Here is a 17,487-nt window from a genome sequence, read left to right as displayed (position 1 = left end):
AAAATCCTGGAAGATCTGTTAGAAAAACTGAAACGATACCTAACGAAATCCCTCTTATTTAATTAATATGCCCCTTTTTTATAATCCCCTTCCGGAGCATATCGCAACTTATTGAAAGAATCCTTAGACAACTCTCGCTTGCAACGATTAGAAACTGTTGATTTCAGCATGAGTACAGAACAGATTTCCGGGAACATGCATAGGTACACATTTAACAGTTCCGTGGCCGCCTTGTTCGCCGGGCATAAATCCGCTCGATTTTTTCTCGAATTAGATCAGGCCGATCAAGTATTACTTGCCTATCGTCGTTTTGCAATGAAGCACAGAACTTTAAAAACTTATTTTGCACCCTCTCAAATGAAGAAATATACTTATTGATTATATAAAGGAGACTTTTAACGTATTCAAGTTATATGACTTAACTTAAGAACATAAAACAGCCTTCACTGCATCAATTGAAGTCATAGCAATTTCTCAAATTAGATACCTCCTCAAGATAGATATCTTATTATATCTTAGATATAATTTTATATTATATCTTATATTATCTTAGATCTAATATCTTAGATACCTCAAAAAAGATCACTCGGTCTCAGGATGCTAACCGAGGAATCTGACATAAAATGTGGTTGTTAAAGTTTAAGAATCAGGCTCCACTCGAAACCGGTGCGTCGGAGAGCAAATATTCAAAAGCTCTTTTTTGTTGAAAATGTAAAAAGTAGTACAAAACAGTTATTTATGTGTATCTAGTGTGTAAAATGATTTTTACTTTTTTTATAAATGGAAAATTCCCATTAATAAAAAAAGGAAGTTTTATATACGTATAACATACATTTTTTCTACTACTGAAGAAATCAAAAGTACCAAATTACTTTACGCTCTAGTGCTTAAAAAGTGAAACTCGATAAACCCTAGGAAGTGTATAAAGTGAGTACTTTAAACACGTTAGTAGAAATTTTTTGTTCAAAAAATTAAATACACTTTTTCTGCAAGTCCGTCGCTGGAGAAGTCAAATCACCTGCAATTCCTCAAAAAGTGACTTTACCACCTATCATTTAAAACCCAAAAATTTCATTAAAATTATTTTTTAATAAAAAGGGAAAAATCGATTTTCAACACATTGTATTTTGTAAACCACGCACTTCCGACAATCGGTGTCCAATCTGAAACTTTTTTTCTATTGTTACTATTCTCTAATCCTTAGAGGCGAAACCATTCAATTTGCAACGTCAGTGAAATATCTTATGATAACCTTAGACTGGTCGCTTAACTGGAACTTGCATCTTGACAAGACAATCAAGGAAGCAAAACTGTACCTATGGAACTGTTGCAGGAAATGCAGAAAAACCTGGGGAATGAACCCAAAACAGATGCATTAGTTAGACACACAGGTCATCCGACCTACGATATCTTACAGCTCTGTGGTGTTGTGGAGCAAAGCAACACAACAACAGGCCAAAGCAAAACTTAACAGCTTTCAAAGGCAGGCCTGTTTGCTGGTTACGGGATCGATCAGAACCACCTTGATAGCCGCCATATTACTACGTGCTCTACACTTATACCTGCAGGGGAAGCCATAAGAACTACTTACAGGCTATACCATGTCATAAATGACGTCTCGGCAAACAAAGTCTGGATGGAATGCACTAACACATCAATTTTTCAAGCGAAAATACACGTTATTGAAATCTGTGCGAGAATGGTTAACCAAATGCAACCTGAAAATAGAATCATCAAAATTTACAGCGATTTAGTCAGGAGGCTCTAAAAGCGCTAAAATCCTCTAGCTGCACATATAGGGCTGCAAAACGAACTGATACTGCTTGGGGAAAGGAACATTACCTGTTGTGGAAACACAAATTAATTAGTAATTACGGTATTGTGTGCAGTAATATAAACTATTAGATTATAAGCAATTCAACGCTCTTTTTATTCTTCCATTGAACCAGCGCAACCCCAGTAATGTTTATTCTCAAACATTTGGTTCTTCGAGCCGGATAATATGAAAGAAAATTGTTGCAATTGCTTATAATTTTTAAATCTGTCTTGAGTTGTTCCCGAGAAGCAACGTTTTGACTCGCCGCTGTGCTACGCAGATGAGTATGTATATATGTAAGTATAATAATTACTGTTGTATGTATGAAGCCCTGGTTATGTTATGGTTGCTGCCCTTCGACATTCCATTTAACTTATGGGTATGGCGCTAGCTCCTGTTGTTTGTAGAAGACAGATAAGTATATACAAACTTTCTGGTGAGTGTTTTTCACTAATATCTATCTAAACAAAAACAATAAATAAAATACTTTTGATAGTGGCTAAAGTGTTTGTGCTCGTTGTTTTATTTTATTTTCGTTGACTGTTAAGTAAATTAAAGTGATCTCAATTTTGGCCTGACTCTACCAGGACCGTATTTAACAAATTTGTTAAAAAAGTTATATTTTTATTTTTTGACGTAACTCATACATAAATGCATGTACATATTTAGCTCTTAGTGGATATTATCTGGTATACATTTAGCATATAGACATTTAGACTAAGATTGTGTTTCCTGGGGGTATTCTCACTCTTATAATTATAGGTCTAGCTCTCGGTTATAGGTCTATGTAAATAATTTTAGTAAGTTTGTTATATTTTAACACAAAATGTCTCTTGAAAAGTTAAAAACTGAGCGCAAAAACAGCAAATCTGGTCTAACGAGAGCCATAAATTGGTTAAGTAATAATCATTAATCAAGATACAATCACTGATATTAGTCAAGTTCAAATTCGTCAAGAAGGTTTAAAAAAACCTTCTGATAGATATAATGTGGCTCAAGACCAAATTGAGGGTTTTCCTCAGGCTTCTTCTACCGAGGAAGATGCTGATAAGGAAAATAGGCTAGAAACTGAAAATAAATTCTATGATACTCTTTCTCAATATGAAAATTGTATTAAAAAATTGTCTGTTTCAACTCTACAAAATGTAAACTTACCCCAGGATACCTCACATAGAATTGCAGGTGTAAAATTACCCGATATTACCATAGCGCCCTTTAATGGCAACGCTGCCCAGTGGCACTCTTTCTATGAACTGTTTGACTCTTTAATTATTCGAAATGTTAATTTATCTAATGTACAGCGCTTTTTCTATTTAAAATCTTTCTTAAGAGGGGAAGCTTTAAAGTTAGTACACGCATTGCAAGTAACTAATGAAAATTTTACTACCGCTATTGACATTTTAAAAAGTAGGTATGAGAATTTAAAATGTATTGTTAATGCTCACTTTAGTTCTCTCTTAGATGCTCCTAGCCTTTTTAAATGTAACTCAAAAAATCTTAGAGAATTTTTAATGAACTGTAAAACAAATTTAGAGTCATTAAAAATTTTAAAGCTAACAGAATCTCAGGCATACGAATGTTTGTTAATTTATATACTTCAAAAGAAAATAGATTATGGTACACGTAGACTGTTCGAGCAAGAGCGAGACATTGCAATGTAGCCGAACCTTGATGAATTTTTTGAATTTTTGAATAAAAGGTGTGTCATTTTGGAAAATTTATTATGGCAGGATAAAGTTTCTCTTTTTGTGAATAAGCAACAACATTCCCAAATAAATACTTTCTTATGCCCCTTTTGCAATAACAATGGTCATCGAATTTATTCTTGCCAAAAGTTTATACACTTACCCCATTCTGAAAAAATAAAATTTGTTGACTTGAAAAAACTTTGTCCAAACTGCCTCGGAACCAAACATTCAATAAATGATTGCAGTTCTACCCACAAATGTGCTGAGTGTAATAAAAAACATCACACAATCAATACCCACCTCGACAGAATAGTCAAACCAATAATAATTATCCACCCCGACTCCAACATCATAATAATTCTCGAAACAATGTATGCAAAATGAAAGACCTCTCAATGGACAAACAGTTCAACCCTCTTTTGATAATCAGGTACCCTGTAGCTCAAGTTTCTCTGCCCTTTCCACAAAGAATACACAAATTCTCCTAGCCACCGCGCAAGTGACTTTGTACAATAAATATAATGTGCCTATACAGGCCAAAATATTACTGGACAATAGATCTCAGAATTCATTTATCACCTCTCGTTTAGTAAACCAACTTGGATTCAAACCCTATAATCAAACACTACACATATCTGGAATATCGCAAAACAGTACTATATCAAGCAAAATGATTGATATTGTTCTTTACTCTAATGTAGGTCAAGATAAATATTTTAAGGTATCTTGTGCAGTATTAGATAAAATAACCCATCAACTTCCCCAAGTTTCAATCCAGGTTGATAAGTTAAAAATACCTAGTGATATTTTTTAAAAACTTGCAGACCCTGGACCCTGGTTGGTGCTGACGTTTATTATTCTCTTTTGTCCAGGGGTATTTTTGAGCTAGGTACTAATTATCCTACTCTACTGAACACGCACTTAGATTGGATAGTAGCCGGTAATGTATCACTACACTGTTCAGCGCTTCATTTACGCTCAGAGTTACAACTCTCACGTTGTAACTTTTCTCAAGAAATCAGTTCTCCTTCAAACTTAGATTTAGACAACAGTCTGTGTAAATTTTGGAACACTGAAAAAATTTTTGAAGATATTCCCCTTGCACCTGAAGATAAACAAGCAGAAGAAATATTTGTTTTAAAGACCGAAGTACTAAAAAGTGGCTCCTATCAAGTTGATAGCCCCCTCAAGTCGCCAGCTGAGCATCTTAAATTGGGTGACTCATACACTATTGCCGAAAAACGATTTTTCCTTCTTGAAAAGCGGTTTCAAAAGGACCCTTCTTTGTTTTCTCGTTATAAGCAATTTATTGATTAATATGTCTCTCTTGGACATGCGCAATACATCCCTCTCACTCTCATTACTCCAAAATCTGAAAACAAATATTTCATTCCTCATTTATGTGTCATTCGTGAGTCTAGCGCGACCACGAAGCTTCGAGTCGTCTTTGACGCTTCCTCCAAAAGTTCAACAGGATATTCTTTGAATGACGTAACACTCAAAGGTTTTACAGTTCAGCCTGAACTGTATGACATCTTATGTCGTTTCAGAACCTTTAGATATGTCTTAACTACTGACATTGAAAAAATGTACCGTCAGGTGTCAATAAACCCTGAACACAGATTTCTACAAAATATTTTATGGAGAGATAATCCCAAAAATCCATTAAGTTGCATAGAGCTCTCAACGGTAACTTATGGAACCAATTTTGCGCCCTTTGTTTGCACTCGCGTGTTAAATCAAATTGCTCAAATCAATTCACAAAAGTTTCCCTTAGCCTCTGAAGCGATTATGACTCAATGTTTCATGGACGACGTTTTGGCGGGTTGTGACAAGTCCTGTGAATTGCAGGCCCTTTATGACGAACTCACTGAAATGCTTAAAATATCTGGTTTTAATTTGCACAAATGGTGCTCAAATTCACAGAAATTTTTGAGTCAGGTCTCTGAAAAAGTTACTCACGAGTACAACATGAACTTTGATGACACTCTTAATAAAGTATTAGGTTTAAAATGGTATCCAGTTGAGGATGTACTTTGTATCTCTACGCCGCAAGTCCCTCAGACAGATCTCTTAACAAAAAGAATGGTTTTATCGACTATTGCCCAATGTTTTGATCCATTGGGACAAGTAAATCCTGTTATTGTCCAAGGAAAAATTTTGATGCAAATTCTTTGGTGTAAAAAGTTGCATTGGGACACAATTATCACAGATGAAACTATTATATCAAAATGGAAGGATTTTATTAAACACATATCTTCTTCAAGGTTTAAAAATTTCTCGGAATTTATTTCTCAATAAAACTATCAAAAATGTTGAATACCACGGTTTTGCAGATGCCAGCTTAGCTGCTTATGGAGCATGCATATACCTTCGTGTTATTTACTCTGATAACACGGTCACATGCAATTTGATTTCATCCAAATCAAAGGTTGCTCCGAGTAAGAGCATTTCACTTCCCAAACTTGAATTGTGTGGTATCGTTCTATTAGCTAAGCTTACTCAGAGAATAGTAAAGAGTTTTGAGAAGAATCTTAAATCAAAAGTTACCTCTATAAATCTATGGTCTGATTCGCAAATAGCTCTCGCTTGGTGTAAAAGTCACCCTAGTAGGTGGCCTGTGTTTGTACCTCATCGAGTATCCTTAGTTCAGGATCTTACTTCTGATTGTGTGTGGCGATACATTAAATCGTCCGAGAATCCAGCAGATATGTTATCTAGAGGACTATTTTCTCAAGACATTTTAAAATCTGGATTTTGGTTTCACGGGCCAAAGTTCTTAAATTCGATGGATTTAAATTTGAAAGCCTTTAACACCCCCTCCAAAGAAACTAATCTTCCAGAAGAACGAAAGGTTAATTTACACGTAGTAGAAACCTTTTTGTCTCGACAAAGTGGATTCTGGCATGATTTGTTTTTAAAGTTTTCCAGTTTTTCTAAGCTTCAACGAGTAATCGCATACATTTTGCGTTTTATTCATAACTCCAAAAATAAATTAAGTAGATCTGATGGCGCTCTGACAGTCACAGAACTTATTTCGGTTCTTCAACTAATAGTTCAGATACTTCAGAAAAAATATTTTTCTAAAGAAATCTGTGAGTTTAAAAGTAATAAGCCTCTCTCTAACAGTCTAACAAGAACTTAATTTGCCTAAAACCCTTTGTGGACTCTTTTGGCATTCTAAGAGTTGGTGGTAGGTTGGCTTATGTTAAAGTCTCTTACGATCAAAAACATCCAATCCTTCTTCCAGCTAACTATTATGTCGTCTCTCTCATGCTTTCACGTGAACAACATGTTTAGGTCACGCTGGGCCGCAAAACGTACTCTCCAATTTCAGACTTAAATTCTGGCCCTTAAAATGGCTTGCGCCAAATTAAACGCTTAATTAGGAATTGCACAGTCTGTTTTCGATTCAATGCCCAGACAAATCAGCAAATTATGGCTAGTCTACCAAAAGAAAGAATAACAATTTCACGACCCTTTCAAAAAGTTGGTGTAGATTTTGGTGGTCCCTTTTTCCTCAAATCCTCAAGGCTTCGAAAAGCCAATGTTATTAAAGGTTACATTGCTCTATTCGTGTGTATGTCCACATCTTGAGACTGTCTCAAGTTTATCTACTGAAGCCTTCCTAATGACATTTGGACGATTTATTTCTCGAAGAGGCAATCCCACAGTTGTGTTCAGTGATAACGCAACTAACTTTGCAGGCGCAAGAAATCAATTAAGAGAACTATACGAGTTTTTTCAAATTGACAAACACTATGATGCTTTAAAGACGTTTCTAACTCAAAACGAAACCGAATGGAGGTTTATTCCCCCTCGATCTCCTCACTGGGGAGGTATCTGGGAGTCCGCAATTAAAAGCACAAAGTATCACCTATACCGAATTATGAAGAATTCTCAGTTTACGTTTGAAGAGTTTAGTACTATTCTTTGCCAGATAGAGGCTATTCTCGGCCGCTTTGCTTTATGTCTAACGATCCCTCTGACTTCTCCTAAAACCCCTGGTAATTTTTTAATAGGTACGTCCCTAACGGCCTGTCCTGAAAAGGACTTTCCGTAAAATAGACTCTCTTTTTGGCAGAGATGTTCACAAATCCAACAAATTTTTTGGAAACGATGGACTGTAGAGTACCTAAATCGTCTCCAAAATCGACCAAAATGGTTTCGGTTATCCAAAAACCTCGAAGTTAATTATTTGGTCCTCCTCAAAGAGGATGAAACTCCCCCTCTTAAATGGCCTTTAGCTAGAGTGACTGAGGTTATGAAGGGTGCAGATGGAAGAGTCAGGGTGGTTAAACTCAAAGCTACTGACAGATATTATACCAGACCTATCACAAAGGTCTGTCCGCTACCCGAAGAAAACGTTCAAGTTTCTCTTACTGAATCTGATAAATAATAAATCCCTACATTTTTATTCTTGCTCTCATTATTCTATTGGTCCTTCGAGTTAATGTTACTTTTTATAGTAAATCTCTTAATTCTCTTTTTGCTTTGTTTGAAGCTAACAGCTTCAACTCGGGGGCAGAATGTGGTGGAGACACAACCCATTTCTCTCAAATTATTAAGCCTATCTCTTAATCCTCTTTCTCATTGATTTCTTTGTATTGTTATTGTAATAATCGTCACGCTCGCTACCGGCCCCTCCCCGAAAAATCTAAAAATAGATCATAAGCAGGAAAAGATGCAGTTGCCCGCCACTCGTTCTTTGGGTGTAAAAAAAATCTCGGTCCCTTGTCCCAGTAACACATTTTTTCTCTCGTTTCGCGGCTAAAAGCCAAACTCTCGGCAATAGAGTAAATACTCATAATAAAAGCAACTAAATACTCGTAAATTTCTCGCTCTCGTTTAATCTCGAAGCTGACTGTAAACTAAAGTTAATTAGTAATTACGGTATTGTGTGCAGTAATATAAGCTATTAGATTATAAGCAATTCAACGCTCTTTTTATTCTTCCATTAAACCAGCGTAACCCCAGTAATGTTTACTCTCAAACATTACCCTAACATGGATTCCGGTACATGCGGAAATGAGGCGGCTAGCAAGCTAGCCAAAAAAGGAGCAGAATCCAACCTGATAGGTTCAGAATCGGTATTAGGTATTGCCTAAAATACGGTGAAACACACAACCCTGGGACATAAGAAAGCAAAGCCTTACTAGGAGGGATTACCAGGACACAACCATGCGAAGACTTTCAGACAAACAGATACCATCAGGGAACTTAACAAGCAATACCTAAAAACATTAATAAGAATTAAATTTAATTCAACGTTAAGGTTTATTTAACTAAAAATATAATCAGTCACAAAATTTCTATTTGGTATAATAGAAAAAGAATGCTCTTGGGAACAAAAAAAAACAAACTCACCTTGTACAATTAAATACTTTATTTTATATAATGAGTAGGCATAAATCAAATTACTAATGCGGCTTGCTTCTGCCACTATACACTTGCTTCGGGGAATTCAGGTAATTTTTTAACTGATCCCGCACCAGAAACGCTGCATCTTTTGATCGTCCACGGAGACGACTTGGTGGATGCAAATTTGATGAAAGACTTGTAGAACCGTTTACACTTTTATTTAGGCCCTCCGCTATCCTTCATTTTTCCTTATGAAATTGTGTAACACACAAAATTTTCTGGCTTTCCTTGAAGTCTTCTGCTGAAAATACGAATTTTTTTTTGCAAAATACCTAATGCGTTTTCCGATATTCTCCTTGTACTGCTCAAACGATAGTTAAGATTTTCTTTTCATTTGTTAGGTTTCTCTCTGGATACGATCTCATTAGGCAACTTTTTAAGGGAAATGCTTCGTCGGGAACGATAACCATCGGAAGTTCAATATCTGTGCCTGGTAAGCATTTTTTATGAGGAATATCGAGTGTGTTATTCTGTAAAGCTTTTTCAAAATTGGAATTTGTCAAAATTCCTCCATCAGAATTTTTGCATCGACTAAAGCAAGAAGTAAAATGGAGTACGTTTTTTTGTAATTCCAGTAGATACTACCTCTACCAAAAAATATATAGCACTTAGAAGTTAGAACCATAAAAATATTATAATGATAAAAGGAATATAGGAATAAAATAAAATAATACAGATGAATATCAAGAATAATTAGTTTATTATAGAAATATTTAAGTCAAAAAGGCAAGCAAGCTAATTTAAGGTAATCCTAAACATTTTTCCAACAATTTAATAAATTTTTTCGTTTGCAGGTGAAATAGAGAATTGTAAGAAGAAATGGGCTTCTGCACGTGATCATTTTAGAAGAATTATTCAAAGGAGGAAAACCGTATCGGGAAAAGCAGCTGTAAATTATCGCAAATATAAATTCGAGGACCAGTTAGGCTTTCTTAACCATTTCTTATATGTCAGAAAGAGAAACAATTTCTAATATTTCTTTTACGAAGGATAGTCAGCATGTGGATGATGAGACATTTGATACATTAGAAACGTAGCATGCGAATAATAATGCCGAGGATAAAACAGAAATATTAGAAAATAAAAATGCATTGACAGATCATAAAGAAGGGGATGGCCAAGATTCTGTCGCTGGTTCAGCTGTTGGTGTGACCAAGAAGATCAAATTCACCAAACCGGCCATTCCTGCAAAGCGAAAAATACGTCCAGAAAAAACACAAGAACTCCAAACGGCAATCAACTTACGAATTATATTCTATCAGAAAAAAAAGCCGAAAATGACCGAAAAAAATGGCATTTCTCCAGCATTAAAGTCATTAAGTCCTTTGTTATTTCATGAAGCAAAAGGTCATATTTTTTCAATTGTCCAAGAATATGAACTGAAGCAGCTTATGAGTAGTCAAAATCAACCAACTAACTTTTACTATCTTTAACTTTTGTTTTAATTTCTTTAAAAGCTTATAAAATGTTGGCGTCATTCGAAAATATTCGCAGAATATCGTTTCATCCTTCAGTAAATAGGGAAAAAGTGTTTGAAATTCACCTTGTATATTTCCGGTTTCCCACGCAGAATTTACCCATTTCCTTCTTCTTTTTATTTGCTTCTTGATCCAAAATTAGTGCTATCAGAGCCAATTCAACATTTAGAAAACTACTAATTATTTTGCATACATTATAATAATGTAAGTTAAGAAACGCATCAACCATACACCACGAGTCTTGTTAACACGCTGGTAACAAAACACTGCCGTAAGCACGGCCGTCTATCGATTAAGTGTGTTCTGAGAATCGTCCACGGTAAGTCGTCCGTGACATTGCCGACTCACGGATCGTTCTCGTTGCGGTTATGTGTGTCAACCTTTACGCTGTTGCCAAAGAAATTTAGGCACAGTAATATACAAAATCCGGTCCTTTTAGTACTTGGTGCTAAAACCATTTGCTACTATTCCCTAGAACTTAGTCCGAGGGCATCCACAGGTAGCGTATATTAACACGCAGTTATTTTTTTTGACAATATATTGCATCAAAATAGATAATAACTTTGAGTCTGAATAGTGTAAATTAATATTGATCGAAAATCTAATAAAAAAGCTCTATGTTAAAGATTACACGCGCAAAAAAATACTTCCAATATTTGCAAAGTCCAATAATTTCTAATACAAAACTGACAAATAATGAAAAATCAAATTAATCAAGCTGCATTTGCTCATCATCGTCCTTATCATCCTTCTTCTTCTCATCCTTTTTAGGAGTCTTATCCTTCTCTTTTGCCTCCGTAGATGATTTTTCCAAAGCTTTAACAAATTCTTGCATATTTCCTGAAGAAGCAGCCGCGACCGCATCTGGATTAACTGCCAGTTGAGACACCACGGGGCCCAATTGGCCGGTTTCCAATGCGCTAGAAAACTGTGACACTGCCTAAAAAAAAGGGGGACATTAAGAAGTATGATAAAAGCGGTAAAAATATATGACATACTTGTTGAAACTGCGGAGAAGTCAAAGTAGACTTCAGCGCTTCCTGGGTGTTACTATCTACGGCGGGTAAATGTTCTTGAAGCTGCTGTAACGCCTCGGGGTTATTAATGATGCTTGATAGGGCCTCGCCAGTTAAAGCTGAAGAAAGATCAACTGTAAAGAGCGCAATGGTGAAGTTCCGTAATTAGGTGAAATTGTCTTTAATCACTTGATTAGCATCCGTTTGTTAATGATTTTATATAACTATAAGATCGGAACTATCATTTTAAAAGAGATTGAAAACGTTATACTGTTCTTTGATCTTTGCTTCAACTGAAATAACCCATAAATAATGTAACAGCAATTCCTAGAAATAGGTTAGTTTATTTACCTAGTCCAAAAGTCAAAGACATCCAAATATAGGGTGGAAATTTAATGTTTTTTTTTTCAATTTTGGCCATACATTTGCATTTATTCTTCCTTTTAAACAAAATTTGGAATGTTTTTGTTGATATGGCAAATCTTAAAATATACCTTTTTTTTAAATATGTCATAGAGGGCGCCACCAATAACACTTGCAGACAGTTTGGGTAAATAAATAATAAGGTGTATATTTCTTAATTAATGTAAATATTTATTTATGTTAAATAGTATAACAAGCAAAAGTTACTTATGAGTCTAATTTTCCCAAGTGGGCCACTCAAAAGTGAGTTTTGGATTTCCATGTACCTTTCGATTTCAAATGATAGTTCAAGGGACGAAAAATGATGCCTTAAAATTGAAATTTTTTAACAAAGTTTTTTATTTTGACAATATCTTGGTTGATACTTGAAAAAAGTGAGTAATCTTACATTCTTCACGGTCTGAAATGTTTTGCGCATCAAGTGAATCTTAGGCTTAGAGCGATTGTTTATTGACATTCGAGCGCTCGAATTGGGACCCGGCGCCATCGGAAAAATAAAAAAAATTCTTAACGCCAATTCGGCCGAATTTCTCTTCCAAAAATGCGATAAACTTAGTGTTATATAAATAAACTGCAGTAGCGTCGTAGTCTGATTTTTCGGAAAAGACGACATAATTAGCATGTTGCAAATCACCATTTTCTTTGAATATTAAAAAAGCTTATTTAATATTTCTAATAATGGAATTTAAATATTTTATTCTAATGGATATTTATATCCCTGATTCTCATTTAGATATTTATTATCTAATGAGAGGGTGAGAGGGTGCTCGAGTGAGATTTGCAATGCATTTTACATTGGATAGGCCGAATGAAGATTTTCCACATGTATTAATGAACATTGTAGGGAGACTGCGAAAAACAAGAACCTAAATATTAGACCTACAAGCATCAAAATTAACTTGTCAAGACATGTTTATACTAACAACCATAGTTTCAACCCAGCTACTGACTCAAAGTTTTTCTTTCTGCCAAAGCAATAAACTTGATCTGTTGGGATTACTACAAATAAATAAGGCTACACAAAACAGAACCATTACTATGTTAATGATTAAGTACATAATTTTTGTACTCACCTTTTTTCACATCATTAGGTAGTAAGCTAAGCAAGGTAATTTTGCAGAGATTTTAACAATCTTTTTAAAGATTTTAAAAACGGCAAAACCCAAAGTTATGGTGCCCATAAGAAAAAACAAAGTTGAGCCGGTTTTCAGCGTGGAATTGGTAAGAACCGCGGTTACTCTTTTTGGGCTTTTATTGGATGAAACTTTAAATTATGTATAATGGTCATGTAAATTTGCATGGGTGAAGCAATAAACACCTTATTGCCGGAATTATTTTTAAATTTTCTTTCCTTCAATTTAAGTTTTCTTTACTAAGTAATGTATTAATACTTTAATATGCAATAATTAAAAATAATATAAAATATTTGTGCGTAACAAATATAACATAATTTCTAACATAGGTACAATCAAGCAAATTCCTTGTCCTCAACCTTAACTACTACTTCTTCTCCTTGATAATTTTAAACTAATTGGTATTTATTCTTTTTAATTTATAAAAGGCGCACACATCGCAATCCTCAATAAATTTTTTACAATGGACTGAAGAACCGAAAGAATAACCCAAGTCTAAAGCGGGGTAATAATTGGTCAAAACCAAACGCCAAACATCTGATCCGTGATGTTTTTTCCTATTTTGGTTAAAACCAGAATCGGAAAAACGCATTGGTAAGTACCAACCAAGAATCATTCCATGCTGAAAATCGGTTTTGATGATGATTGGCAAAAGACGAAACGTCATAGTAAAAAGTGCAAATTATTTTAAAATCAGATAAGACATAAGCTCAGAAAGAAATAAAATCAAAATTTCGTATTTTTTTCGAATACCTTCGGAACCATACGGAATTTTTCAATTTCTTAAACAGAATATTGTTAAGTTCAAAAATTCTTAACTTTGCCAAACTCAATTTAACCAACTTCGTATCTCTTATGGATTCCGAGATCCACATGATGAGGGTCGAATTTGAAATACCGTGTGTATAGTCGAGTGCTTTGAGAGAGGGGGGGTTAGTCATGGCCAATTTCTGTCACATCTCAATGGCGTTTGGCTGTGTGTCACACCGGATCCTGCTCGATAAATTGGCACACTATGCATCAGAAGTAAGGTCCCGCATATAATTAGCTCTAATCTTTCAGGTCGTCACCAGCTAGCTGATATTGATGGTAGGCATTTATCAGTGCTACCCGTCACCGGGGTCATATATACCTCAGGGATCCATATTAGGTCCCCCACTATTTATCCTATATGTCAATGAATTGCCTTATCTTTTATAAAAACTAACGACAATACAATACGCAGACGGCATTACTTTCCTTGACCACATTGAAGAAATAGCCACAGCCCGTTTAACAAGTATTGCCACAATCGAGAAATTGCGCTTATGGTCTACAGATAATAATAACCTTTGTATAGATCTCGAAAAAACAAAAATCCTTGCTTTTTCTTTAAAAGAAAAGGACGAGGGTAAGTCATTTAAATTTTTGGGAGGTAAACTCAACAGTAGACTGAGCTGGAGTAACAATAGATCATCTTTCTAATGGCCTTTCCAGGATATTTTACCTGCTTCGCACAATCTTACACATCACACCCATTGAAGTAACCCGAACCGCCTACCTAGGCATTTTCAGTCCAAATTGTCACACGGTCTCCTTTTTTGAGGATGTTCCGCTGACTGGATAAAAATCTTCAGGTTGCAAAAGAAAGCCGTTAGCGTGGTGGGGAGGTTAAAGCCTTAGGACAGCTGCAGGCTCGTATTTCAGAAGCTCCAAAAAATGACTCTTCCAAGTCTTTATATTTATCATTGTTTAACCTATGTTTGAGCTCATACAGTGCATCCCAAAAGTTATGTCTAAATTCATTTAAAATTCAGTGGTGTGTTGGAAAAAAAAAACGCTCGGTGTTCAAAAATACATTACGACCATCAACTTCATTTTTTCAAATGAAAGCACCTTTTTTTATTTCATCTTTGAATTTCGCGTGGAATTCTACGTATGTTTCATGCATCATGTCCTATACCTAAAGTCATCAGTTATCGAAAAAAAGACGATTCATGTAAAAAATAAAAAAAGAACAAAAATTAAGTTAAATGCTACGTTAAAGTCACGGCTTGACAATATCCAAAGCGATCAATAAAGTCTCGTTGTCATATTTTCAATAATTTCCGGAGTTATGGCGCGCACTTCTCTGCGAATTCTCTCTTTCAAGTCGTCTAGATTATTTGGCCTATTAACAAATACCTTCGACTTGAGGTATCCCCACAAAAAGAAGTCCATTGGTGTTAGGTCAGGTGACCTAGCAGGCCATTCGATGGGTCCTCTCCTTCCTATCCACCGATTGGGAAAGGTTTCATCCAAAAATGTACGCATAGTGGCAGCATAGTGCGGACGAGCGCCATCTTGGTGGAAAATTAGTTCTTCGTCAGGATAGTCTGAGTCCAATGGATTTGGTAGTAATGCTGGCACTAATTCAAATTGGAGAAAATCGAGATACACTTGTCCCGTTAAAGTCTGTTCAAAGAAAAAGGGACCTATTACTCTTCATCCAATGCGGATTTTCTGTTGCCCAATATCGACAATTTTGTCTGTTCACACTACCATTCAAACAGAACGTGGCTTCATCGGAAAAAATAATATTTGTTACTAAATTATAAATAATATATGTTACTAAGCGTTCACAAAACTCATTTCGCCTATCGAAATCGTCATCAAATAACTCTTGCACAGGAATAACTTTGTAGGGGTGATATTTGTGCTTTTTAACTATTCGATGAACTATGGATTTCGCTATGTGTAAATTTGCCCCAATCTGCGACAGAGAGTGCATGGATTTTCTTCCAAAGAAAGCAAAACGTCAAGTTGTTCATTTTCATCTCGAGCAGGACCACCAGATTTCGGCAGATCTCTAATATGACCGAATTCTCTAAATTTAGCCTCTATTCTACTCACCACCTTTTGACATATCGGAGGACGATCAGGATGGATTTCATTGAATAATTGAGCAGCTTCTCTTTGAGTACGTGTTCTATCACCTAACCCAACCATGCACAGAATTTTTATTTTTTCTCGTTCCGTTAACGTTAAGTTGCAGTTTTCACAATAGTAATGTGAAAACTGCAACTTTGCTCGTACACTTCACACTTAACAATATCTGTTTGGCGTACAACTCTCATACAGTTTCTATGAAAATACACGGTCACGAGCCAACAATAAAAAAACACGAATGAATGGAATTTTGCTGTGTATAAAAATTCTCAGAGATAAGGTGACTCGTAAGGTGAACTTCAATAATAATGTTTGGTCGTCTTTTTTTCAAAAACCGTTGACTTTAGGTATAGAACATGATGCATGAAACATACGTAGAATTCCACGCTAAATTCAAAAATAAAATAAAAAAAGGTGCTTTCATTTGAAAAAATTAAGTTGATGGTCGTAATTTATTTTTGAGAAACCCTGTATATACAAACTTCACGTGCGCAAAAATGCGCAACTTGAAATAAAAATCGACGGGTCCGAGCGTTTTTTTTTCGAACACACCCCTGAATTTTAAATGAATTTAGACCTAACTTTTGGGATGCACTGTATATCTAATCTCATAACCAACATCGACTATTATTAACCCCTAAATCATGCATAACCAACAGTTTAAAACTATACACTTTAAAACTATTATTAACCCCTAAATCATACATAACTAACAGTTTAAAACTATACAATTACTTAGACCATCAGATGAAAGTGTTTGTCTTTGTAAAAAAAAAAACTCTTAGATTTGTGTCCCTACAGTTTAGACAAATTTTATGTAAAATGACGCATAATATGGTTTTTATTGTGTAGTGATTAGAAAATTCTGTAAATTTGTCTTGACAATGCTAAATATTATTGATGTATTTAAGCAGATAAAGAATTGATTGATTTAAAAATAACATTAGTTGCACCCTCTGTCAGAAAATTTTTAAGCTGGAAGCCTAGTATGGCCACCTTAACCGATCTTGTACCTCGAATTCCCAAAAATTTTGTACATACTTATTTTTAGCCAAGTAAAAAAAAATAGAAAAACCGTACTTACCAGATTGTCCAGGCTGTTGTGTGGTAGAAGGAGCTGGTGCGATGCCCTGCAAAAAGCTTTGCAAATCTGCCAATTGAATGTGGCTACCCTCTGGTGGTTTTATTGCCGAAGGTCTGGCTTTGTTTGCTCTAGGTGCTGCCGGGGTTGATGCCTAAATTTCACATAAACAATCCTTAATATTTGTCTTAGACATTTTCATGTAATACCCACCGGGACACTCATGTTTGGAGGCGTAGCTTCAACTGCCGGAGCATTTTGACTTGCTACAGTTGGGGTGTTTGTCGATGGTGTACTGGCTGCCGTCCGGTGGGTTATGGCAGGAGTATTAGTCCTGGCACTTCCCACATGCCTGGATTTAGAAAAATACTAATCAAATTTCGTTCACCTACCGTTTGAAAAGTGCTCTCACTTTACACACCCTTCAAGATTTATAAAGTTTACTTGTTAATTCAATTATCAACATCTTAATTTAATATCAAATTAAAGTAATTGCTTTATGCACTAGTATGTTAAATTAACAG

General features: G+C 35.3%; 1 protein-coding gene across 5 annotated transcripts in view; it reads right to left on the bottom strand.

Moving 5' to 3' along the window:
- The window catches only part of LOC126747854 (proteasomal ubiquitin receptor ADRM1 homolog), a 421,821-nt gene that overhangs the window by 383,686 nt on the left and 20,648 nt on the right, over positions 1–17,487 (bottom strand). For 2 of the 5 annotated variants that reach the window (XM_050456778.1, XM_050456760.1), the window contains exons 6-9: positions 17,177–17,315; positions 16,967–17,117; positions 11,402–11,553; positions 11,066–11,343 (exon numbers count right to left, since the gene is read on the bottom strand). In XM_050456778.1, coding sequence (XP_050312735.1) covers positions 11,113–11,343; positions 11,402–11,553; positions 16,967–17,117; positions 17,177–17,315 — 673 coding nt within the window. In that variant the 3' untranslated portion in view covers positions 11,066–11,112. Of the gene's footprint in view, positions 1–11,064; positions 11,344–11,401; positions 11,554–16,966; positions 17,118–17,176; positions 17,316–17,487 lie in introns of all 5 variants that reach the window. The other 3 variants (XM_050456769.1, XM_050456792.1, XM_050456787.1) reach the window with 3 other exon arrangements.

Source organism: Anthonomus grandis, chromosome 2 (assembly GCF_022605725.1).
Source record: "Anthonomus grandis grandis chromosome 2, icAntGran1.3, whole genome shotgun sequence".
NCBI classification, from domain to species: Eukaryota; Metazoa; Arthropoda; class Insecta; order Coleoptera; family Curculionidae; genus Anthonomus; species Anthonomus grandis.
This window is presented reverse-complemented; position numbering and strand designations above follow the sequence as displayed.